This window comes from Drosophila bipectinata, chromosome 4 (genome assembly GCF_030179905.1).
Source record: "Drosophila bipectinata strain 14024-0381.07 chromosome 4, DbipHiC1v2, whole genome shotgun sequence".
NCBI lineage: Eukaryota > Metazoa > Arthropoda > Insecta > Diptera > Drosophilidae > Drosophila > Drosophila bipectinata.
In genome coordinates this window covers 13,452,936-13,479,016 of record NC_091740.1, presented here as the reverse complement: position 1 = coordinate 13,479,016, position 26,081 = coordinate 13,452,936, and the positions used below count along the sequence as shown (strand labels likewise).

Below are 26,081 nucleotides of genomic sequence, written 5' to 3'. Positions count from 1 at the left end.
GCTTCTTACCACGCTCTTTGCTCATCCTTGGTTGTCCACCAAAGCCTTCGATTCGAAGCTTGGTACCGCGGCGTTTTATCGATAACGTTCATGCTAGTCGTTCGATGATAAAATTGGTGATCACTCAATTCTGCGACCCTCATTCCACCAGAGCTCGAAACATCGCTGCCTGTCCGTTCTTTTCTTCTTCAAGGTTTGTAGTTTCTAGACCAGTGGCGGGCAAAACGCACACCTGTTTAAAATTTGTAGAGACGTAGATTTTTATTTCGTTTTTCGTTAATTTAAAAGTTTGAATGGGTACTAAAATATTTCATTTTATATTATAACAAGAAAGGAAAGCTAACTTCGGGCGGAGCCGAAGTTGATATACCCTTGCAGTTAAAACCGGATATATATCAAAAAAAAAATTTTTGGAATAGACTTTTTTTGATGGCACTTTTTTTTTTAGATATTTTATTGTAATTAAGGGGAGGTTCTTTTGGATTTCTTCGAAAATTAAGCAAACTTTGAGATTGGATTGCGGGAAAATGAAAAGACATACGAACTTATGCTTTCGAACTTTTGATTCGTTGTTTATTAACGATTAAAAAAAATATTCAATATTCAGGAAATTCAAAATGGCGGATCTCGTCGACCTCTATTTTTCTGCTTTGTCTAGTGTCGGTCCGCTGGTAGTGAACGGAAATTAGAAATGTATATAATTTATTAAAATTGATGGAATTTCCTATGCCTTATACCTAACGACAATTAATTTTGGTAAAAATAAACCAATTTCATGGACGTTTAAAAAAAAATTGACATTTTTTCTCTTTTTTTTACTTTGATCTCGTTTAAAAATTATAAATAAACAATTTTTTATGCCAATTTTAGGTATAAGACATACAAAAAAGTATGTACTTTTAAACATTTTTTGAATGAAGGAAATCGGATCATCTCTGTGCGCGACAAGAGGTTTAAAAACATGGTTCCGAGAAAAACGCGATTAAAGTTTTTAGAAACTTTGCCATGAGATAGCTTTCTTGTTATCATGGGTATGTTTGACACGCTCTAGCTCAAGAAATACGCGTCGTATCGAAATATCCCTTGGCACGTATATCCTACACATATGTAACTTTCAATTTATTAACAAAAAAGAAACCGATTTTTTCAAAAAAATCCAAAAGAACCTCCCCTTAATTGGTTTTATTATGATATCCTCATAAGGATCGGCCAACTATATCCGATGTTTGCGATATATATCCGGTTTTAACTGCAAGGGTATATCAACTTCGGCTCCGTCCGAACATAGCTTTCCTTTCTTGTTTCTAAAAAAGAACTTGTTGCAGCCAAATTCCTGAGAAAATTGTTGTCAGTGAAAACATTTTTTTTTTTAGAGTTTGGGGTGTCAAATGAGGCAAATTTCCGACCCTATGCGTGCTATGAAAAATGAGAGTTTGCCTCCCACTGTTCTAGATGAAGCAAGGTATGTTGGATTTCGTCACACTTGAAATAATTTCTTCATTTGCTTTCCCTCGATTTGTGGTCGATTTAAAAAAAATTGCACACATTTTTTGTTTTTGAACCCAATTTAGTCTTTCAGATACTGTATTACCGTGGAACTCATCACATCTATATAACGACAACTGAATGAGTGTTGCTTTGCAATAGTAGCACGATGCTTACCTGTCGGATGTACCGGATGGCTCCAGATGGCTCTTGGCTCCACGAATTCAAGTATTGTCTACGAGGGCTGGACTAAGTTTCCCATTGTTTCTTAAACTAGGCCCCTGTCGAGCTTGTCAGTAAGCAAGATTTGAATACGTTAATGCCTAGGGAAGGGACGGTCAGGTGGTTTTCCTGACTTGACTCCATAATAATTTCAGCAAGTCGCTATGGGCATCAGACTCTACTAGATCTTCTTGACGATAACATTACCCTGCTCATCTTTTCTCCATGTGGATGAACGGCCGTATTTGAAGATGTCGCAATATTTTTCGAAGATGTTCCGTTCTCATAATTTCGATGTCCGATAGCACCTAGATATCTCTTGCCCAATTTCTTGCTGGGCATCGAAGAGGTCTTGAATGTTAGCATCAAGGGCAGGTTCCATTATTATCTTTGTAACAATGTTCTTCCTTTCTATCGTTCCGTTATTTGTTTCTGAACGTTGGGAGTGTGTTTTCACTCCGACTCGCCACCGAAATTGGTCAAAGAAACTGAAAAACAAGAAAGGAAAGCTAACTTCGGGCGGAGCCGAAGTTTATATACCCTTGCAGTTGAAACCGGATATATATCGCAAACATCGGATATCCATATGAGAATATGATAATAAAACCCAATTTATTATAATAAAATATCTAAAAAAAAGTCCTAAACGAAATACTTCAAAAATACCACAGTTGATATTTCTACCAAAAACTATTTCCGTTATTAGCGAACTAGTTATATTATATAACAGGTATATGGGAGCTATAAGATATAGTCGACCGATCGTTATGAAATTTGGGAGGTCGGATTAATTGACAAAAAATATAATCTGTACCAAATTCCAGCTCTTTATCTTCAAAAACACAAAAGTTGGGTCTATAGGATATAGGTATAGGATATAGACTGCAAATTTGGCATGTCGTAATGTTTTGCCAAAAATAGCGCTAGTGTCAAATTTGAACTCTCTAACTCTAAAAACACCAAAGTTATACCATTTCCGATGAATCAGTTATATGGAAGCTATAGGATATTATAGTCGGCCGATCCCAGCCGTTCCGACTTATATACTGCGTGCAAAGGAAAGAAGGGTGTGCAAAGTTTCGAGTCGATAGCTTTAAAACTGAGAGACTAGTTATACCATTTCCGATGAATCAGTTATATGGAAGCTATAGGATATAGTCGGCCGATCCCAGCCGTTCCGACTTATATACTGCGTGCAAAGGAAAGAAGGGTGTGCAAAGTTTCGAGTCGATAGCTTTAAAACTGAGAGACTAGTTCGCGTAGACACAGACAGACAGACGGACATGCTTATATCAACTCAGGAGGTGATCCTCATCAAAAATATATATTCTTTATAGGGTCGGAGATGTCTCCTTCACTGCGTTGCACACTTTTAGACAAAATTATAATACCCTCTGCAAGGGTATAAAAAGTAGTAAAAAAGCTTCGGGGGGTTCTACTGGGGGGTTTGCCGCCCACTGGTCTAGAACAAAAGATGTTTGAAACATGATGATGAACGTGCTCAATTTTTTCAGATTGTTCTGCAGTGGAAACCAGCAGGACAAACCCAAAACTAGACAATCAGGCATGCTCCGGTTTTCACTTTCGGTTTTCGTTTTCGTTTTGGGACCAAAACCGAGATTTTCGTTTTTAGGTGCTCCGGTTTTCACAAGTTTTTAGTTATCGTTTTGCTATCGAAACGTTTCATTTCTCATAACTTCTTGCTGCCGAAACAGGTGATTTGAGGTTTGGTCAGCAACAAACAGCCGTCTTTTGTAGCCAAAAGAATTAAGGAGAAAAGCCAGAAAAACCAAGTTAAGGGAATGCCACCTTTTCAATGGATTTCATTATACCCTTGCAGAGGGTATTATAATTTTGTCCAATCCATCTCCGACCCTATAAAGTATATATATTCTTGATCAGGATCACCTCCTGAGTTGATATGAGCATGTCCGTCTGTCCGTCTGTCTGTCTGTCTGTCTGTCCGTTTCTACGCGAACTAGTCTCTCAGTTTTAAAGCTATCGACTTGAAACTTTGCACACACCCTTCTTTCCTTTGCACGCAGTATATAAGTCGGAACGACCGGGATCGGTCGACTATATCCTATAGCTGCCATATAACTGATTGATCGGAAATGGTATAACTTTGGTGTTTTTAGAGTTAGAAAGTTCTAATTTAACATGAAAGCTATTTTTGGCAAAACAATACGACGTGCCAAATTTCATAAGGATCGGCCGACTATATCCTATAGCTGTCATATAACTGAACGATCGGAAATGACCCAACTTTCGTGTTTTTGATGATAGAATTCTGGAATTTAATGCAGATTCTATTTTTGGTCAGTTGATCCAACCTACCAAATTTCATAAGGATCGGCCGACTATATCCTATAGCTGTCATATAACTTAACGATCGGAAATGACCCAACTTTCGTGTTTTTGAAGATAGAATGCTGGAATTTAATACAGATTCTATTTTTGGTCAGTTCATCCAACCTACCAAAGTTCATAAGGATCGGCCAACTAAATCCGATGTTTGCGATATATATCCGGTTTTAACTGCAAGGGTATATCAACTTCGGCTCCGCCCGAAGTTAGCTTTCCTTTCTTGTTTTCATTTCATTCCGGTGTTTTCAACAATTTTTTTTTATACACTTTTAGCACAAAACTAATTAAATTAAATTAATTAATTTTTAAAAAACATATTTTACCCAATTTCAACAAATTTATCGCCATTCGTTTGATTATACAAGTATTTTTAACTTGCTTTTTCAAATGTATGGCAGCTTAGGCGATAACTCATGGTGTCGGACTTATCGGTCGTTCACCAAAACGAAAATTGTTGTTGCCGACGGCAAAATTTTATATCCAAATTTGAGGTGGGGTCAGAAATTACTCGTTTTAAAAATAACACAGCCACACAAAAAAAAAAAGTGTCCGGGTTGGGAGATCAGAGTACCCTATCCCCATGTATTTTGGACCGCTGAACACGAATCTGAAGTCCGTTTTGGTCCTGCACGTGTACGTTTCTTCCTAACCTCAAAAAAAGTTTTACATTTTTGGAGGTATGCGACTTTATTTTTAATTTATTGGATTTTTATGAAACTGGGTACCCAGGGGTTTTTGGGGTCGCTGATTACGAATTTAAAGTCAGATTTTCAAAATTCAATATGGCGGATCCAATATGGCGGACGAATTTTTGAACAATTTTTGGATTTTCATGAAACTGGGTAAAACGGACCAGTCAGATTCGTGTTCAGCGGTCCAAAATACATGGGGATAAGGTACTCTGATCTCCCAACCCGGACACTTTTTTTTTTTTGTGTGGCTGTGTAATTACAAGCCTAATTGATCTTCTAGAGGTCTTAAAAGAACGACAATAAACCAATAAGTCAACTACTTTTTTTCCTTTTCAACTACTTTTTTTTCCAACTACTTTTTTTTAGCTGAGATGAAGAACGATCGAATTTCAAAATTAAAATGATGTTAAGGGGACCCCCCCCATTCTCGATTTTAAATTTTGACGATTTTCAATGGGCTGGCAAATGAACATAAATTATTTTTTAGGGTTGTAACTGTGCTTACATATATTAAGACACAAAAAGGAAGAAAATCATTTCACAGAATTTTTTTTTGTTTTGTTTTTGTTGTTGTTTTTTGTGATCAAAGAAAATCCCTTCTTTTCGGCGGCGCATGTGATTTCCGCTCACTGGAACATCTGAATCCAAAAATTTCAACGGGATTAGAAAAAGTACATGTTTGGCTCTCGTATGAACTAGGATTATTAACTTCGCCCAAAAATTAACAAAATGGTGGACCTTTGAAATTTTTTTTTCGAAATTTCCATTTTTTTCAGCCACAAATCGAGTTGAAAAGTAAAGAAGATCTTCACCGATTCGATTTATCCTAGTTCATACGAGAGCTATATATGTATAGAATAACGTGTTAAAATTTGGAACCGATTGGATTAATAGTTTTTGAGTAACCTCATGCGCCAGTCGTAAAAACACTGTTTCGAGAAAAACGCGTTTAAAGTTTTGAGATGGCTCTCGCCGTCGCCTGAGGCTTCCACCATAAATCGGCTATATCTTTAAGAGTTTTTGAAATTTTTACTTGAAATTTTCAGGGAACATTCTTGAATAGTTACAAGTTCGAATTAAATTTAAAAAAAAATATCGATTTTTTAAAACCGAGAATGGGGGGGGTCCCCTTAAGGGGTTACGCCACCCTGACCGCGTGGAAACGGGACGGTTTTTCAGGAATTTCTTGTGACTAAACTAGTTGAGATAGAATTTTTCCACTTTTATTTCTATTCAATACAACTAATAAGCTTTATAAATTCTAAAAAAAAACTTGTTTTCCATGCAAAATGGCGGAGATATGAATGTCGGCGATCATCGGTTTTTCCGGAGTGCTCCTTGATGGTGGGCATGATTCACGTGTCAATTTTCATCTCAATCAAGTTAACAACATTTTTTTTTAAAAAATGATAAAAAAGAAAAAAATTTTAAGAAAGAAAAGTTTAAGAAAAAAAAAAAATTACGCAAATGAGAGCACTTCAAAAATTGACTCAATTTTTTGGGCAAAAAATTTCGTACTAAAAATTGCATAAAAAAATTTCTATCCATTGGATCGAAAAAATCCTACGTCACTCTGTGGAAAATCTATGTAAGAAGATGTGTATCAATTTTCAAGTCAATCGGTTGAACAGTTTTTGAGTTATCATGCCCACCGTCTTGAAAAAAGTGGTTTCGAGAAAAACGCAAAAGAAGAAACAGAAGTGTCTTAGGTGCCCTCCTGCCGTGCCGACTTCAAATAAACATAACTTCTATAATTATCAAGATATTGTCTTCGGGGACGTCTTAAAATACGCGAATATAGTCTTTTAAATTAAGTAAAAAAAAAATTGAAATTTTTTGAAAATTTCAGGGTGGCGTAGCCCCTTAAAGAAAATAGTACGTCTGGAGACTCGTATGGCCGCCCTACCCCAAATTACAAGAATCAAAATCCTTTTACTTTTACGTGAATTTCTCACAAATTCATAGCCTTTGGCATATGTTTTGAAAAACAGCAGCTGAAGGCCGCTAAACTCCGGTTTTCACAAGTTTTTAGTTATCGTTTTGTTGTAAAATTGTTGTTGCCGACGGCAAATGATATCCAAATTTGAGGTGGAGTTAGAAATTGCTCGTTTTTAAAATAATTACAAGCCTAATTGATCTTCTAGAGGTCTTAAAAGAACGACAATAAACCAATAAGTCAACTACTTTTTTCCTTTTGGCATATTTCATGTTCTTTTATTTGCCTTGAACATTTTATTCACCGCAAACACATTTTTCGAATCAAATTGCCAAGAGTTTCCTTAGGGAAGTTCTACTTAGGAAATATTGTCTAGGGGTTACAACTAAAGAGAGTTACAACATCGACATATTTTCCTGGGGAATAGTTTTATTCTTCCAAATGTAATTTTCTGAATATATTTTCAAGTTATTTTAAGCTTATTATAATTGGCAAACAAACATTTTGTTTCTAACAATTTAAATTGAATTTACAAAAATTGTTTTAGCCTTATCAAAAAAATCTCAGATAATTTTGTTAAAAATCATGTTCAAAAATGGGTGCAATAACTTAAAGACTTAGTATTAAAAAATTACAGATATTAAAATTATTTGTTTACAAAGAATGCTGGATTTGGTGACAAGTTGGGTGACATTGCCATAATATTTCCTTGCTGCTGGATCTGTTGTTGTTGACTTCTAGTATTTGTTGCGTAAAGTTGTTGTTGAAAACTATGGTATTGCTGTGCATATTTTATATCACTCGGAGATGGTCCAACAAAGTTTAAATTTGAACCATTTTGCGGGGCACTATTTCCTGTAGTCGCCATTAAATTATTGTTGCTGGGCCCAATTAAATTCTGTAACTGTCCTTGCCCGTGTGGAGGGATTTGACCTCCAACATTTGTTTGATTTTGACATATTCCACTTGTCACAGTCTTTATGTGATGAGGCTTGGGCTGATTAGATTGTTGTGGCGCTGAAAACATATTTGATCCAGTGTTACTACAAGCAGGACCATTGAAAAGCGCTGAACCATCGCATTCTGAAGTATCCGCATTATGTGAAAACTGAATTTGCCTGTTGACTGAATTTTGGATACGGGGACCCGTTGCATGCGGTCGCAAACTATGCGGTCGCATACCTCTTATTATTGAAGGTTGACCAATCCCCATACCAACATCATGGCCAGTTAGGCTTCCATCTTCTTCCATCAAAGCAAGTTGGTTACAATTTTGGTAAAAATTTACGGTGTTTCCAGTACCTTGATTAGAAATCTTGTTTGGCTGGTCGCCGGGAGAGCTAACGATCATGGCACCTGTTCCAGTTCCTACTAACATACCACCGTCCACAGTCGGTGGGCCATTACCGACAGAAGTCATTTGGGGATTTGCGTATCTCTGCAAAAATTCAAGACTTGGTGGCATTCGCACATTGCTCACTCCATTGTTATTATTAGAATTATTCTGCGGCCGAACGGGCATATACTGTATTGTGTTTGGAGTACTTGCCTTTACCTGTATATTCGGATTAAAGTTTGATCCAAAATTGACAGGCATACGGCCCATTAAACGAGCACCAGGAGGCAAAACATTTTGAAAATTAGGAGAAATTGCAGAACCTGATATAGGACCAGAACCGAAATCTCTTATTACACTGTTTGGAGAATTAGCGTTAAAGGACGATCCGGGAACGCCCGGAGCACACATTTTCGGGTTTAGCATCCGCTGACCTAATGAATTCATCATGGGGTTAATAGAATGGCAACTGTTTTGATTAATGACATCTATAGCAGCAGCATCTAAGCTAGATATCATTCCGTGCTCCATATTCAAGTCTCCTGATCCGGACCCACTTATCATGCTTATTCCACCAGTTCCAACTGGACTTCCCACACCAGAAACACAACTAGTTAATTGTTGGGACATCTGTGCCAGGGATGAGATTGGATCAAAATTCTGAACTATCTTGTTCGTTGTAGAGCGATTGCCATTCGGGTTTAAGGGAATATTATCTGAACGCCGATTAAACTGTACGGATCCGACAAGTCCGGAAGATTGGCGCTGAAACGAAAATACTAATTCAAAAGCCATTTTTAATCTAAAATAAACTGATTACCTCCACTTGTAAATTGGAATTGGACATTTTATATGCATTTAACGATGGATTGTTATTTATATTCGAATGATGATTAAATATAAGCCCAGGGCTAGAAGAAGCGAAGCGCGAGTCAACATTGGCTTCAATTGTTCCAGGCGATCGGGGTGCATGCGAGCTTGGTCGCCTGTTTTTTATGTTATCTCCTGTAATTGAGATATTAATAAAATTAAATGATCATGATAGTGGAAAAAATATTTATCACAGCTAAAATTGTTAACTGCTAGTTTAAACTATCGGTTTAAACTAGATCTTTGAATACAACCGATAGTGATGAACATGCAAAAAGTTGTCGAACACTTTTGTCAACATATAGACAAACATTTTTTTTTGCTCATTTGCTCAATAATGAACACAGTGCTGAACACAGAAATCTGTGTCTTTTCTAACAGTTTAGTAAGATAATTTAAACAAGAAAGGAAAGCTAACTTCGGGCGGAGCCGAAGTTGATAAACCCTTGCAGTTAAAACCGGATATATATCGCAAACATATGATATAGTTGGCCGATCCTTATGAGAATATGATAATATAACCCAATTTATTATAAAACTAAATTTAAAACAAGTCCCAAACATCTATCTTTAACAATACCAAAGTTGGTATTTCTACCAAAAACCATTTCCGATCGTTCAGTTATATGGCAGCTATAGGATATTGTTGGCCGATTCTAATGAAATTTGGTAGGTTGTATCAACTAATCAAAAATGGAATCTGTACTAAGTTTCAGCTTTCTATCTTTAAAAACACGAAAGTTGGGTTGTTTTCGATGGTTCAGTTATATGGCAGCTATAGGATATAGTCGGCCGATCCTTATGAAATTTGGCACGTCATAATATTTTGCAAAAAATAGCTCTTGTGTCTCTAACTCTCTCTAACTCTAAAAACACCAAAGTTATACCATTTCCGATCAATTAGTTATATGGCAGCTATGGGATATAGTCGGCCGATCCGGGCCGTTCCGACTTATATACTGCGTGCAAAGGAAAGAAGGGTGTGTGAACAGTTTCAAGTCGATAGCTTTAAAACTGAGAGACTAGTTTGCGTAGAAACAGACAGACAAACGGGCATGCTCATATCAACTCAGGAGGCAATCCTGATCAAGAATATATACACTTTATAGGGTCGGAGATGTCTCCTTCACTGCGTTGCACACTTTTGGACAAAATTATAATACCCTCTGCAAGGGTATAAAAATACAAAATAAAACTGTAAACAACTGTCTTTTAATATTTTGTAATAAATTTAAAAAAAAAAAGGCTTTTGGTTCACAGAACATCAATTTTTCATTTCGATAAAAAAAAAGAAAATGAAAAATCGTTCAGTCAAAGGTAGAGTTAGGAAATAATTTTTTAAGATGTTATTTTATTTTTTATGTTATTTTATAAACATTTTTTTACCCAGTACTAGCTTGTTTCATTTTTATAATGTCAGTGTTTTGATCCAAAATATAAAAACCGAGGTATATTAACCTTGCCGTTAAGACCGGATATACATATAATAGAAATATCGGATATAGTTGGCCGATCCTTATGAAATTGGATTATGGATTGTTACATCAAATCAGTCTTATCTTTCTTATTTTCAGATTCAATAAATGTGTTCGGTTAAATTGGTGCTGAAGCGCGATTAGAAAAAACAAAAGCTACAGAAAGCTCAAACAAGAAAGGAAAGCTAACTTTGGGCGAAGCCGATATACGGACCGATCCTTATGAAATTTGGCATGTAATGCTTTGCAAAAAATAGCCGTAATGCTTTGCCAAAAATTTAAACTCTCTAACTCTAAAAACTCTAAAGTTATACCATTTCCGGTCAATCAGTTATATGGCAGCTATAGGATATAGTCGGCCGATCCGAGCCGTTCCGAATTATATACTGCGTGCAAAGGAAAGAATGGTGTGTGCAAAGTTTAAAGACGATAGCTTTAAAACTGAGAGACTAGTTCGCGTAGAAACGGACAGACAGACAGACGGACATGCTCATATCAACTCAGGAGGTGATCCTGATCAAGAATATATATAAGTTAACTGAAGTTAACCAGGCAGCGGCAATGTCCGATTATTTAAGGATGTAGTCTTATGTTCCGACCTACTTTTAGAGGTTATTTAAAAAAAAAATTGTTGTAATAAAAAATAATACAATCGTTTCAATTTTCAAATATGTTTTTACAGGCATAAGAAACTATTTGAAAATATTTTGTTTAACTTATTCTTGTGTAGTTTAATACACTTTATAGCATGCCAAAGTATGCATATAAAAAAAAAAGGTAGGTCCCTGGCGCAGGTGATTTCAACTGCTAGTGTCATCCGAAACAAAAAATTTAAATAGATTATTGTTTTGTAAGCTTATGGCTCTGTCCCGTACTAGAATGAAATATTTTCATTAATAAAAAACAAAATGGCAAACTCACAAAAAAAATTTTTTTTTTAATTAAAAAAATGTATCTTAAATTAATGATAATATAAAAACTAATCATTAAAAATAAATGATTCTAGTACGGGACAGAGGTGTTACTTTTTAGAACAACATATTCAAATTTCAGTTAGATCGGTACCATAGAATTTTGTGAATCACCTGCGCCGCACACAAAAATGTGGTTCCGAAAAAAACGCGTTTAAAGTTTAGAGGCTGTTTCTCTGTCATTATTTGATATTTATACCCTTGCAGAGGGTATTATAATTTTGTCCAAAAGTGTGCAACGCAGTGAAGGAGAATCTCCGACCCTATAAAGTATATATATTCTTGATCAGGACCACCTCCTGAGTTGATATGAGCATGTTCGTCTGTCCGTCTGTCTGTCTGTCCGTTTCTACGCGAACTAGTGTCTCAGTTTTAAACCTATCGTCTTTAAACTTTGCACACACCCTTCTTTCCTTTGCACGCAGTATATAATTCGGAACGGCTCGGATCGGTTGACTATATCTTATAGCTGCCATATGACTGTACGATCCAAAATGACCCAACTTTCGTGTTTTTGAAAATAAAAAGCTGAAATTTAGTACAGATTCTATATTTGGTCAGTTGATCCAATTTACCACATTTCATTAGGATCGGCCGACTAAATCCTATAGCTGCCATATAACTGAACGATCGAAAATGGTTTTTGGTAGAAATATCAACTTACGTATTTTTGAAGATAGAAGCTTGGGACTTTTTTTTAGATTTTGTATTTTAATTAATTGGTTTTAGTATTATGTAATCATAAGGACCGGCCAACTATATCCGATGTTTGCGATATATATCCTGCGCAAACTGCAAGGGTATATCAACTTCGGCTCCGCCCGAAGTTAGCTTTCCTTTTTTGTTTAATTATCATTAATTTAAAATAAAATAAAAAATTTTTTTTTTTATGAGTTCGCCATTTTGTTATTTATTGATAAAAATATTTCATTCTAGTACGGGACAGAGCCATAAGCTTACAAAACAATAACACAGTGCGACAAAAAAAAAAAGAAAAATTGAAGGAACTTTTGAAGAGACCTAGTAGGAATTGTTCATTAGGTCGAGTATAGTATAAAACCGTGTTTGAAATTTTTCTAACACCCTCAAAATCTTGATTTATTTAGAAAAAACAGTTTTTCGGGACTTTTTTGCTCCTAAAAATTCCTAAGCGCGTAATTTTAAACCGATTTTAAAATTTTAGACGTTTTTTAATAGTTAAATGTTGTAGCTTTTGAAAAAAAATATATCTTTAATTTATTTCAACAAAGAGGATACAATTTTTTCGCAAGAAACTGACATTTTTGAATTTTTGTCGTGTTTTTCTGACTTTGGCGCCTATCAAAGGTGATGTGCAGGTTTTTGTGCTCGACCGCTTGTGGAATTAACTATCCGTGGAGGAATAGCTCGGGGGAGTAGTTAATACGAAGTGTGTAAGTCACCACTGCAAACTTTTCAGGATAAATAAAAACGTTCCATCGGCAGGACCAATTCTCAAACTTTTTAAAAAATTTCAGCAGGGTCCTGTCAAAATGGCCGAGACTTCCGCATAAGTGGCTACACACATAGATCTGGCCACTGAGGGTACAGAAAATACCTCCACTGCCCAGGAGCATACGAGGACCAAGAGCACATTTTTATACCCTTGCAGTGGGTATTTAAATTTTTTCTTAAAGTGTGCAACGCAGTGAAGGAGACATCTCCGACCCTATAAAGTATATATATTCTTGATCAGGATTGCCTCCTGATATGAGCATGCCCTTTTGTCTGTCTGTTTCTACGCAAACTAGTCTCTCAGTTTTAAAGCTATCGACTTGAAACTGTTCACACACCCTTCTTTCCTTTGCACGCAGTATATAAGTCGGAACGACCGGAAGCGGCCGACTATATCCTATAGCTGCCATATAACTGATTGATCGGAAATGGTATAACTTCGGTGTTTTTAGAGTTAGAGAGTTTAAATTTGACACGAGAGCTTTTTTTGGCAAAGCATTACGACATGCCAAATAACGATCGGCCGACTATATCTTATAGCTGCCATATAACTGAACGATCGGAAATGGTTTTTGGTAGAAATACCAACTTTGGTATTTTTTAAGATAGAAGTTTGGGACTTTTTTTTTAGATATTTCATTGTAATTGGTTTTATTATGATATTCTCATAAGGATCGGCCAACTATATCCGATGTTTGCGATATATATCCGGTTTTAACTGCAAGGGTATATTAACATCGGCTCCGCCCGAAGTTAGCTATCTTATCTTGTTTACAATTGTAGGAGGTATCGTGCCAGCGTTGGATCACTACCAGCTCCGGAGCAGATTGTAAAATTTATGTGCAGCTCACAGGAGCAATGGGACTGGGTAAGCCAGTTGACTCGAAAATTAACGTCGCTTAAGGGAGAATGCCTATATTAAGCAACCCTTCACCGCGAAGCAATAATTTGCAGTGGTACTGCAGTTTCTGTGGTGTGTGCGGGGGTGTCTTTAGTACGTAGGCGCCGGCTAGACATGCCGGTGAATCTTGCATGCTATTGGTACGGTCCAATAGTATCTAGGATAGATTTTAACCTCAATGGAGCAATCAAAAAAAAAAAACATAGATCTTCTGTGTAGCTGCTGAGGAGTATCGCGAGTGAAGAGCATGTACAGGATGGGTCCAAGGACGCTTTCTTGGGGAACTCCTGCAATGATTGGCTTTAACACGGAGGTTGTTCCATCCAGGACAACGGAAAAGGTCCTATTAGAAAGGAAGCTGCCGACAACTTGAAACAGTTGGTGGTGAAGAAGTCCTTTTAGCTTATACAGGAGCCCCCGATGCCAAACCCTGTCAAAGGCCTGTTGGATGTCTAGAAATGCAGCCACCACATACTCTTTCAGTGGAAATCCGCTTAAAACTAATTGTCCCACAGCAGTTGTTTGAGGGGACTTGTTCCCCCGTGTCCACCTCTAAAACCTTATTTTAGAAGGAGAGTAAGTTGTTTAAAAAAATGTTGCGAATAGATAGGCAATGGCCTAATATGAAGTCGCAGATGAATTTTCCAACGTAAGCAGGGGAGGACAAGATACATGTTACTCTTAGTGTTTATAAAGTTATAAAACTGCTTCGGATCTTGAGTAAATTCATCCAGCACCGGCAAAAATAATTCCTGTGACATTCCGAGTTATGCATGGTTAAATTTGACCAAGCTAGTAGATATCTTCAAAAATCTATACTACTGCATTTTTTTTTTTTATTTAAGTAAGAGCCAAGAGTTAAGAGCCAAACCAAGGAGGATTTGTTTAAGCGGACGGATGGCAAAGCTCTGGAAAGAGAGGTACGATCTGCATCAGATACAAAACACAAGCCAATATTAAGTCTAATAACGAATTTCAGGTCTAATTTGACCTAGGGACATGTCCAACATGCCCGCGGCGATTTATGCGTGATAAGTAATGAAGATGGTGAGTTATATACAAGCTGGTCATGATCGGACCTAAGATTAAAAACGGAATGAATAGCGGATAAATGATGTCACCATGTGGGCTGTTAGGACAAAGGAGGCATGAACAGGTACTGTATTACTATGTTTACGGATGGCAATCACGAATTCTTAAAAGCATGATATGGAAAAAACTGTGTTTATTCGACAGGGTTGTTGATATTTGATCGATATTAGCGAATATTAATATATCAATATCGATATTCGATAATATCGTCCCGATATTTTAAAGTACGACACTATTGATATTCGATATACAAATATAGAATATCGTTATCGTTATGCCCTCGAAAACAACTGTCTCTGTTCAGTCTTCCTGGAAGCAAGCACAAGCACTGGCGATATAGGTGAAAAAAAGACAGCGAAAGATTATTTTGAAAAAATTTCAATTTCGAAAAGCAAGTGTTCTGTGTGTGGAAAAGTAGTGAAAACAAGTGGGAATACCACTAACACTCGGGCGCACCTTAAAACAAAACATCCACAAATTGCCCGAATTTTGAAAATAGGTCTAAATCAAAATACGACATTTAAAACTTATGTTAATAAAGTATACGATTATTATGATGATGTTTCGTCATTTGAAATCGCTGCTGTAGTGTTTGTTATTGTTTTGTTTCACGTATTTTGTGTTGTTGTTTTGTTACAGAGCGCTGGATCTGATAATACTGGCAGTGATCTGCGTCAATTAAATTTGAACCAGTGCGTCGAAAACATTGAAAAATATAAAGGTAACACATGAATGTTATGATAAAACATATTTTAAACGATTTAAAAAAAACAGTGCACTCTACTTCGCTATTTTAATTTAACATGTGATTTTAACAGAAGGAGGTGATGTGAACCGAAAAATTACCCAAGCGATAGTCTTTATGATTTGCAAAGATAATCTCCCAATAAGATGTGTCGAAAAAGTCGGTCTGAACAATTTGATGAACATTTGCTGTCCTCGTTACCAAATGCCTTCTAGATTTACAGTAAGATCGATTATCTATTGAAATTTTATTCGTTTTTGATTTATAACAAAGATATGAAACAGAGATATGAACAAAGATATAAGAGATATGAAGTTTAAGTTGCAGTAGTTAAAAATTTTCTCCAGAGTGTGACTGATATATCTTTTACAAGTGATGTCGTTACCGTTACGAATTCAACAAGGTCTTTTTTAACATTAACAGCTCACTTCCTCGCAGAGGCCATTGGGCCTTGACAGTGTTTGCCTTACAGCAATTCGACTTTCTGAAGTTAATATTTTCATATAATAATTTGCAATTATATTACATATCTTGAAATAAAAACATTGTGTTTTTCATCAAATTATATTTTATTTTAAGGCGCACACAGGAGAGTACACCCAGTCCTTTTTTACGCGATCTCTTTTTACGCGATTTCACTTTACGCGGTTATTTTCGCGGATTTTTCACTTTAATTGCGATTGCGATTGCGATTACTCTATGTGTATCAATTATTGCAAATCTAGTCATTAGTCATTTACCATTACGGTTACCATTTTTACGCGATTTTTTTTTACGCGATTAGTGGCAGAACCAACAACCGCGTAAAAAAAGGACTGGGTGTATATGAGTCGCGTAATTGGTGAAGTATTGGAAGAATTGGAATCACAATCGCAAAACAAGCATTGTCGATGACTACTGACAGTGCCGCAAATGCTAAGGCTTTAACCGCAAATCTTCTTGGCGCTCAAAAGTGGATTCCTTGCGCAGCCCTTGCGCAGAATAGAAACAAGGACAAAAACGTTCCAGACATGCTCCAGAATTCTGAAATGAAAGTAGTTTAAAAACTTATTGAACTACTAGCTCCATTCAAAGAAGCCTCTGAAGAAATTAGCGGAGAATATTACGTAACTGCTAGCTTGGTTATACCTTGGACCTGGGTTTTAAGACGGCATATAGAGTGCATGGCTCCAGAAACAGAAATTGGTCATCAGACTTCTCGATACATTTACATAATGCGAATTATGCGTTTAGAGTATTTTCCATCCGATATTTGATTTTCTTAATTAAGTGGTTATTTACAGGACAAGGAATCTTCTCCCACAGAAAAAATCCATACGTCCACGTGGGACAAGCACTTCAAGCATGTGGAAGAAAAAAACCTCACTGCAGAAGCTCAAATGAGTCGTGAACAGCTCCCAAATGAGATGCAGCTTTATTTTCAACACCCACTTGCAAAAAAATCTGATAACCCTTTAACGTACTGGATAGGGAATCGTAATGTTATGCCACTTTTGTCTAAAATTGCCTTGAAATATTTGGTTCCTCCTGCGTCATCCGTGCCGTCTGAACGGCTTGCTTCCCCGATTAAACTTGTTGTTTCGGACAACCGGAGCAAAATGACCCACGAACATAGTAAAAAGCGGGTTTTCTTGAAATCGGTCAACGAAAAATATTGGATCAATTAAATTTATATGAAGCCACTACCTTCCTTTTCGTTGCACATACACTTTCAGAATAAAAATGAATTTTTTTTTGAAATGGAATGTTGTAAATGTTATTTTCCCTGACATTGGTGATATATACCGATATTCGATAATATCGACAATTTTGCATCCGATATTATCGGGCTGAAATAATATTTTTCGGAATATCGATATTTACGATATTCGATATTTTTTTCAAATATCAACAACCCTATTCGACACATATCATTTTGTGACTTGATTTAAGTAGAGATGACAGCCGGGTAAAATGAGATATTTAAGACAGGTCAGACTTTTACAAAAAGTCAACAAACCAAGCAACGCGATGGATAAAAATTAATTTTTCATTTAAAAATATGATCGGAAAATAAGAATCGGAAAATTAATTTCCAAAGTCGCTAAAAAATTTCAAAAAAATTTATGCACGGCGTTGCCACCTGATTTGTACCACCAATAAGTGTTTTTAGGCTGAAATCATAAGCAGCTTTCGTAAATCGGCTGAACCGTCGATTGAAAGTGTGAATTCGCGATCGTATGAACACAGTATAAGTTAGCAACCAAATCCCAGCTTAGGCTAAGCAGGTCAATTCATATTCCCTTTATTAATATTAATCATTTTTATTATTATTATTATTATTACACTTCTTAATAATTTTGTTCCACCCTAATGGGCCCGAGACTTAGCCGTTAAAGACTTAATTAACCTGAGTCTTTAGGTCAGCGGTATCGAAGAACAGTACGCTTCCACCCTAATCTCCCTATTTCAACATAGGAGCAGTACGGCCAACCGGCTACGAATTATTTGAGACAGCAATCTCCCTATCTCAACATAAGAGCACATAGGGGCACATGATAAAATACACAAACGTCACTGAAAAGCTCAAATTCTTTGACTGTGAAAACGTTAATTTCACCAAAATTGATGAAATAGTGGTACCAAATTCGCCGAAAGCCGAATTCAAAAAAGTTATTCTGAAAAGAATAAAGGTGTTTTTGACCTCTAACGAGGCGCTAACTTTCAACACCTCGGTAATCGCCACTATTCGAACTAAGAGTGACCAACCCGTCTACTCCAGATTATACCCCTACCCCATGGTAGTTGACAAAAAAGGGACTGACGATAATGACATCAGGAAGAAGCGTTTGGTAATCGAATTTAGGAAAATAAACGAGCAAACAATTGCCGATCGCTACCCTATGCCAAGCATTCCCATGATTCTGGCAAACTTGGGGAAAGCCAAATAGTACTTACTACCCTATACTTGAAGTCAGGGTATCCTCAGATATACTTGGCCGAGAAAAATCGGGAAAACCTCGTTCTCAGCTAACGGAGGGAAATACGAATTTTGCCGATTGCCTTTCGGATTAAAAAACGCAGGTAGCATATTCCAAAGAGCCATCGATGATGTTCTGCGGCAACCATCGAGAAATAGGCAAGATATGTTACGTCTACGTCGTTGACGTTTTTATTTTTTCCGAAAACGAAACCAAACGTATTACGCACATCGATATAGGCGTGCGTATATATTACGTTTGATGAAACCCAGCGCAATGCGTTTGACCACCTGCGTAATATCCTGGCATCAGAGGATGTCAAACATTCGACCTAACCACTGACGCTTCAGCAGGTGGAATAGGAGGCCCATTACAATGATCTCGCATAAGCTTAAAAATTGCGAGCTAAATTACGACACCAACGAATTGTTGACGATAGTTAGGGCCATAGGCAAACTACAGAACTATCTTTACGGCACTCAGGAGGTTTGGATCTTCACAGACCACCAGCCGCTGACTTACGCGGTATCTGACAGAAACACCAACGCTAAAATCAAGCGATGGAAGGCCTTTATAAACAAAAACAACGGAAAGTGGCTTTACACGGCCGGGAAGCAAAACCTTGTAGCCAATGCGCTGTCTCGCCAACACTTGAACAACCTAGAGGTTGAGGCTCAGTCCGGTGCAGTGAGCTTTCGCTCTCAAACACCATCGGGACTACGGATAAACCCCAAAACTGCTTCAGAAACCAAAATATTTTGGAAGAGACAAACTAACAACTTCGGCGAGACTACATTGTTTTTGGCAATAGAACTCGCCACGTTATTTACTTAAACAATTATTTACTGTTAAAGAAATCATCAGCGCCAAGGTCATAAACGCGATCCATTGCGACTTTCCGACACTAGCTTGTGTTCAACATGCCTCAACAGTAGTTCCCTGCAAAGAAATTTTGGCACTGTAAAACCTTTATAACTGAGATTACAAATACCAATGAAAAGCTGGAAATTGTTAATGCAGAACACAACCGCGCCCACAAAGCTGCGCAGGAAAACGCCAAGCAAATCCTTCGCGACTACTATTTCCCGAACATGTCAAAACTGGCCAGAGAAGTTGTCGCGAATTCCAAAGTCTGCAATAAAGCCAAATAAGATCGCCAACCCAAGCGACAGCAGTCAGGAAGCACCCCAATTCCTTCATATGTAGGGGAGATGTTACATATTGACATTTTTTCTACCGACAAAAATATCTTCCTAACTTGCATCGATAAGTTCTCAAAGTTCGCCATCGTACGGCCCTTATCTTCTTGGGCAATAATTGATGTACGGGCCCCTATACTCCAATTGGTAAATTACGACAAAATTAGAACCATCTATTGTGACAATGAGGCTTCCTTCAATTCTGAAACGATTACGTTTTTGCTGAAAAACCAATACAGCATCGATGTCATTAATGAGCCACCGCTTCACAGTAGCTCCAATGGCCAAGTGGAAAGATTCCACAGTACCTTGGCAGAAATAGCCAAGAGCCTCAAAATCGATAAAAAAAAATTGACGACACTGTGGAATTAGTGTGGCGGGCTACAGCAGAATACAATAGATCGTTGAACTCAGTCACGGATTGTAGGCCAGCGGAAGTTATCCATGCCAGCTGCGACGAAGTCAACTCGGCTATTAGAGGCAAAATTGACAAGGCGCATCAGACCAACCTCGGCAGAATCAACACTTCAAGACAAAACAGAGTCTTTGAAGTTGGGGAAAAGGTCCTCGTGCGAAATAATAAAAGACTGCGATATAAGATGACGCCGCTCTATTTAGAATAGTAGCAGAACTAAAAACGTCTGTTCTCATTAAAGGGATTGTGGTCCATAAGGACACTAAAAAAATAAACATCTCCACCATCCATACTCGCTTTTATGTTAAGGGGCCCATCCACAGGCGAGCATGTTCGTCAAGATGCTCGCCTACTTGAATTTTATTTTCTCCACTAACTAGAGCCAACATTCGTGCGAAAATCATTATTCGATAAATTTGCAAACTATCAACATGTCAACGGACAATGACTGCGGCACTGTAATTGCACTTATGAAGCGAAAAAAAGGAAGAACAGTGTTCATCGAACTCTTTGTATTTTTTGAGTTGAACTTCTTATGCATTATTACGAAATTGCTTGTAGTGTGTGCATCGCTTTTGGCGTGCCATAGCGCAGGCTCATTTTTTAGGCTATCATTAAAATCTAGCAGGAATGTTTTGTTCATTTTGCTCTACCAAAACGTTTTTCCAACTGACGTTCGTGCCAACATTGCCATCCATTTGCGAGCATGTTGTTGCAAACGTTGTCAAAATAGAACGATTTCAATTCCATTTGAACATTTTGACGAACACAAAATTTGACAACGAACACTACCATCCACAGGAAAAATTTCGTCGAGCACAACATGTTCGCCGAACATGCTCTCCTGTGGATGGGCCCCTTTATACAGAACTCGATACTACTACAATCTCCACAGGCTTTTAAAACAAACGAAGCAGCGCTGATTGAAGAAAACAATAGGCAGGTTGTAATCAACACAGAGACACAGAAACACATTAACCAACTTACAGATACAGTAAAAAAGAGAAAAAGGGACGGGTTAGTTGACTCCGGCCACCTTTTCGAAACACTTCTAGCCAGGAATACAATCCTTTTTTCAGAATTACAAAATTGCATGCTCACAATCACACTTGTCAAGAACAATATTATAAATCCGGTTATATTTATTCACAACGACTTTAAATCTATCTTTGACAAAGAGTTCACGGAGGTCCCCATAGTTAGTCTTATGGCTGTATCTAAGATTAAAGTTTTTCAATCTAATGTTTTTTTCCATGTCATAGTTCAGTATCCTAAAGTTAAGCTTATTTGTAAAAAAGTCCTGCTCTTCCCTGTCGCACACTACCATACTATGCTACAAATAGAAGACAACATCGTGGCGGAATGCGATGACGGAATCCTAGCAGTCTCCGATTGCGCTTCTACCAACTTGGCCACATTTTACAAAAAGGCGTCCCACGACACTTGCGCCAGGCAATTACATGCAGGCGGGGCGGCTACATGCCGGACGCGGCCCAGCAATCTGGAACCCCTTACCTAGGATTAGGCCGTCAGCCAACGGGTACAACAGGGGGACCAAGCAATTGCGTGCCGTAACTGTGTACACCGCTGGTAGTGCGACTATACTCTCCACGTGAGGGCGGCTGGTAACAGGTCCCGGTAAGGTCATGTCTGTGCTAAGGATGCTGGCTAATGGTAGTCGGGCGGGGAGAAGAACACTCCCTTCCTTAAATCACCTTAATCCAAGGTGGAACAACATATGCCGAAGGATGCGTGTCCGAGGGGAGGCTCGGACGCTAATATGCGAACTCTTGGGGACCGGCCGACCTTCCAGTTTTAACCAGGTATATCGTGACAAGCGAGATGTGTCATGATGGACGAACCCCTTCCCGCCTACTCGTCGGACCAAAACATGAATACTACCTTACCAAATAAAAAGCTAAGTGGAGAACGGAACTCCCTAACTCCCTGACCCGTCAAACTCCAAGGCTCTCAAAAGCCAAGGAGTTGCTGAGATGAAGAAGCCCCCCACAGAGGGGCAACATCTGGAGGCGGGACGCGCCGGTGCGGAGGAGGAGGTTGCCAAGGCTTCTTCTTCCAAAGCGGGGCTAGCCATGGGACCACCGAACGGTGTGGAGAGGAAGACCCCAGGGTCAACCTCTAAACCAACCGGCGGGGCTCCAAAGGCGAACCCTGGTCCGGGAGCGTCTCACTCGACGCAGCGTAAAGGCTCTTATAAAGATAGGAGAAGAGCAGCCTTCGTTCTGATGAGGGCGGACCCATCGGCAGAGGTCCACGGAGGACCTCCCACTCGTTCGCCGAAGTGACGAAGGGAAGAACCCTAATTGGATGGGCTCATCCCCAAGGACCTTTGGCGACGAGTGGTTAACGAGTTGCATCGACGCTTCGTGGAGGAGATGCTACAGACCGGAGGACCGGAATTGCCTGCCAAGACGCGCGATCAGTAGAGACCTACAAGCGAATGGTAGCATCGCTTGGAGAGGTCTACCCCGGGGCTAAGCTTGTGGCGGTTGACTGGGAGGAGATCCCAAGCAAACCGAGGGCGCGAGTGTGGCTCACAGAAAAGCCAGCCGACCCTAAGACCATCCTAACGATGCTTAGGTTGTGCAATCCGACGCTTCCAACGGCAGACTGGAGAGTCTCCCTGGTTTCCTCTTCGCATCGGATTTATAAATACGGACCGTCACATGCTCAAATCCATACTTTAACCGGTGCTCCGACCTTTCCAGGGCTTTCACGGTCTCCTCGTTGAGTGTGAGGACGACCTGCCTCAGCAGCTGCCCTCCTGCTACTCAAACAGCTGTTGGAAGACAGAAAGAAGCACAATATAGCAGATAAACCTCCATCACAGTAAAGCGGCGTCAGCTGCTCTCCTACTTCACCTCGCCGATAGTGGAGCTGATGTGGCCCTCATCCAGGAACCCTGGATCCTTGGAGAAAGGATTTTTGGGTTGGGGGCGTCGGAGTATGAGCTCTGCAAAGCCGATACAACAGGTAAAAGGCGAACCTGCATCCTCACAAAAAAGAACCTTAGCATATTTTTGCTACCCAATTTCAGTAATGAAGACCACTTAGCCGCAGCCATAGAGAGCCCAAATGGCCCTCTAAGGGTGTGTTCGGCGTATATGGGCCTCGACCAGGAGGCCCTCCCCCCGCACACGCTACTCAAACAGCTGGTGGAAGACAGCAGGAAGCACAAGATCGACCTGATCATAGGTTGCGATGCCAACGCCCATCATCATCAGTGGGGAAGCACTGACACAAACGAGAGGGGTGAGTCAATCTTCGATTTTATCGTAGGCTTTAATCTTCTGGTGGGTAACAAGTGTACAGAACCCACCTTCATAGTCAACAGAAGGGAAGTACTTGGCATTACTCTTTACTCTGACTCTGATGGGGAGTCCTAGAGAAGCACTCTTTCTCGGACCATCGATACATAGTATTAGTGGTCAATTTTGAGAACTTTTATCGACTAACGGTACGCAACCCGAGAAAAGCAAACTGGGAGTTATACATGAAAAAACTAGAAAGTTCCTTGGGGAAACCTCTAACAAGAGACGTTGACAGTAGGAAAGCCCTGGATGCCATGGTGGACACGCTTACGGCAGCGTTACGAATGCCAGGGCATTCAATAAAGCTTGTCCCAAAATCAGATCGGGCAATAACAAGTCAAAGAAACCACCATGGCACAGTGGTTGCGCCCGTAGGCCATAAATCGAAAAATCGACTTGAAAATAATTATTGAAAATGTAAATAGTTTGTCTCTAAATTGACCACATTTTGTCATTGCAAGCTAGTTTTTTTCGGAAATCTAACGGGACATTCTAAAAATAGAATGCAAAGTGTGAACACGTGTTCAATTTTGCTGCTGCAGCTACGTTAGTGAGCTTTTCGTCAAAACAAAAGTGAAGTTTAAAAAGGTCGGACGTTCGCAAAAATTTACCAAATTTAATAATTTAAAATGCATTTTAAAGTTGAAGGTATTATCTTTAATAAATGGGTTTTATGAAATTTATCTGACTAATTAATTTTTTTTTGTGTATTTTAGATCTATTTACCCTTTTTTGTCTTTTTTGTAAACGTCTTTTTCATGTTTAGTTAAAGTTTTAGTTGTGATCCCACGAAATCCCACAAATAGTATGTATGTTAATGTGTTCGTCTTTGAGGGTACTGTATGCCTAAAATCAGCTGCAGAAATTTGCAGATGTTAATATAATCGAAAAAATACTGATGCTATCTAGCGTTTGCCAAGGAAAAGTTGTTCCTTATTGTGCTTTTGTTTTGTTCTCGTCGCTAGTGCTTGTAATGTTTTTGAAATATTTCTATTTACTTATATCATTGAAATTCACTTTTTAGGAGATTCCCATAAGTGTGCATTTACACGACTATATATTTTTAATCTTTGGTGTGCAGAACGCTGGAAGATTAAAAAAAAATATTGAAGCTATGCAAGAGCAAATTGAAAAGAACGGTTACATTCCCGAGCTAAGCCAACTACCAAAACGAATTTATTTCATATGCAAAAGAATGGCTACTTTTTGGAATAGATACAAACGGAAGAAAACTGCAATTATGCAATATTAATCAAGTTGATTATCAGAATACTTTTGTATTCTGATCCATTTATTACAGGACTAATGAAATTACCTTGCAAATTTAAGTCCAATTTAAAGAAATCAACTTTAGATTTGTTAGAAGAATTTGATTAACTATTATGTTTTCTTTGTTTTTTTGATTTTATTTATGTTTTGTTATTTTATTTGATATGGCTCCTAATTTGTTTACAAAAGTTTATTATTATTAATGTATTTTAATATTACTTGAAACTGGTACTTATTTCTGTTTACAATTTTTGCTATGACAGCAGTATGATAAAGTTTTCCGATTTGGACTATATTTAGCAAGCATGTATAAAACTGGCCACACGCATAAAATTTGTAAGTTTGGTTTACATATCTTGAAAAACAAAAAAGTTTTTCCTACTATATACTTATTTTTATCCTATCGTTCCTATGGCAGCTATATGATATAGTCGTACGATATGACCAATTTTTTTACTATGCATTTTAAATATTTTTTTAGAATTTTGGTGTAAATTTCGTTACAATATCTGAACTAGAAGTATTTATGGCCGCGGCTCAATACAAGCCCAACCACTGTGCATGGTGGTCGCAAACCCTTGCGACCTTTAAGACCAAGGCCCACAAGGCCTTTAATTTTGCCAGCAAGACAAACTCGGAGACAGCCTGGGAGACGTATAAAGCGAACCTTAGGCAATACAACAAAGAACTTCGTAAGGCAGAAAGAAATTCCTGGACCAAGTTCTGCACAAACATTCAGCAAACATCAGAGGCCTCCCGACTCCGGAAGGTCCTCGCAACAACTGCTTTAAATGTAGGATACATTAAAACCTCGGAAGGTAGCTGGACCACGTCCAGTAAAGGAACTCTAGAGGCTCTCACAATCCCAATTCCAAAATACGGTCGTATTCATACCCAAAGCGGGAAAACCATCGCACTGTACCCCTAAGGAGCTCAGACCTACAAGCCTTTCGTCTTGAGGAGGAAGGACGACAGGCTTATAGGCCTTAGAGGCCTATAAGACAATGGAGAGACTAATGAGCCTCCACATTAATCTTACTATCAACCCAGATGATATCTCGGAATCACAGCATGCGTATAGGAAGGGCCTATCCACGGAGACGGCACTCCACTAGATCACTACGTTCGTCGAAAAGGCACTTAGTGACGAGGACTGCGCACTCATTGCTTTTCTAGACATAGAAGGTGCGTTCAACAACATCCAACCAAGCTCGATAATCAATGCGCTGATGGGACTAGGAATAGATGATCAATCCGTACGCCTTATAAAGAAGATCCTGGTAAACAAGACTTTTGAGGCGTCACTAGGAGGAGAATCTATTCATAGATACGTCAGAAGAG

At 38.4% G+C, this 26,081-nt stretch overlaps 1 protein-coding gene across 9 annotated transcripts in view; it reads right to left on the bottom strand.

Annotated features, from left to right (window-relative positions):
* Window positions 1-7,040: 7,040 nt before the first annotated feature.
* lgs (BCL9 domain-containing protein legless) overlaps window positions 7,041-26,081 on the bottom strand; it is a 63,592-nt gene continuing 44,551 nt past the window's right edge. For 8 of the 9 annotated variants that reach the window (XM_043213470.2, XM_043213472.2, XM_043213471.2 and 5 more), the window contains 2 exons: window positions 8,859-9,043; window positions 7,041-8,803 (listed from right to left, as the gene is read on the bottom strand). In XM_043213470.2, coding sequence (XP_043069405.1) covers window positions 7,349-8,803; window positions 8,859-9,043 — 1,640 coding nt within the window. In that variant the 3' untranslated portion in view covers window positions 7,041-7,348. Of the gene's footprint in view, window positions 8,804-8,858; window positions 9,044-16,496; window positions 16,589-26,081 lie in introns of those variants that run through there. The other variant, XM_070282326.1, reaches the window with a different exon arrangement.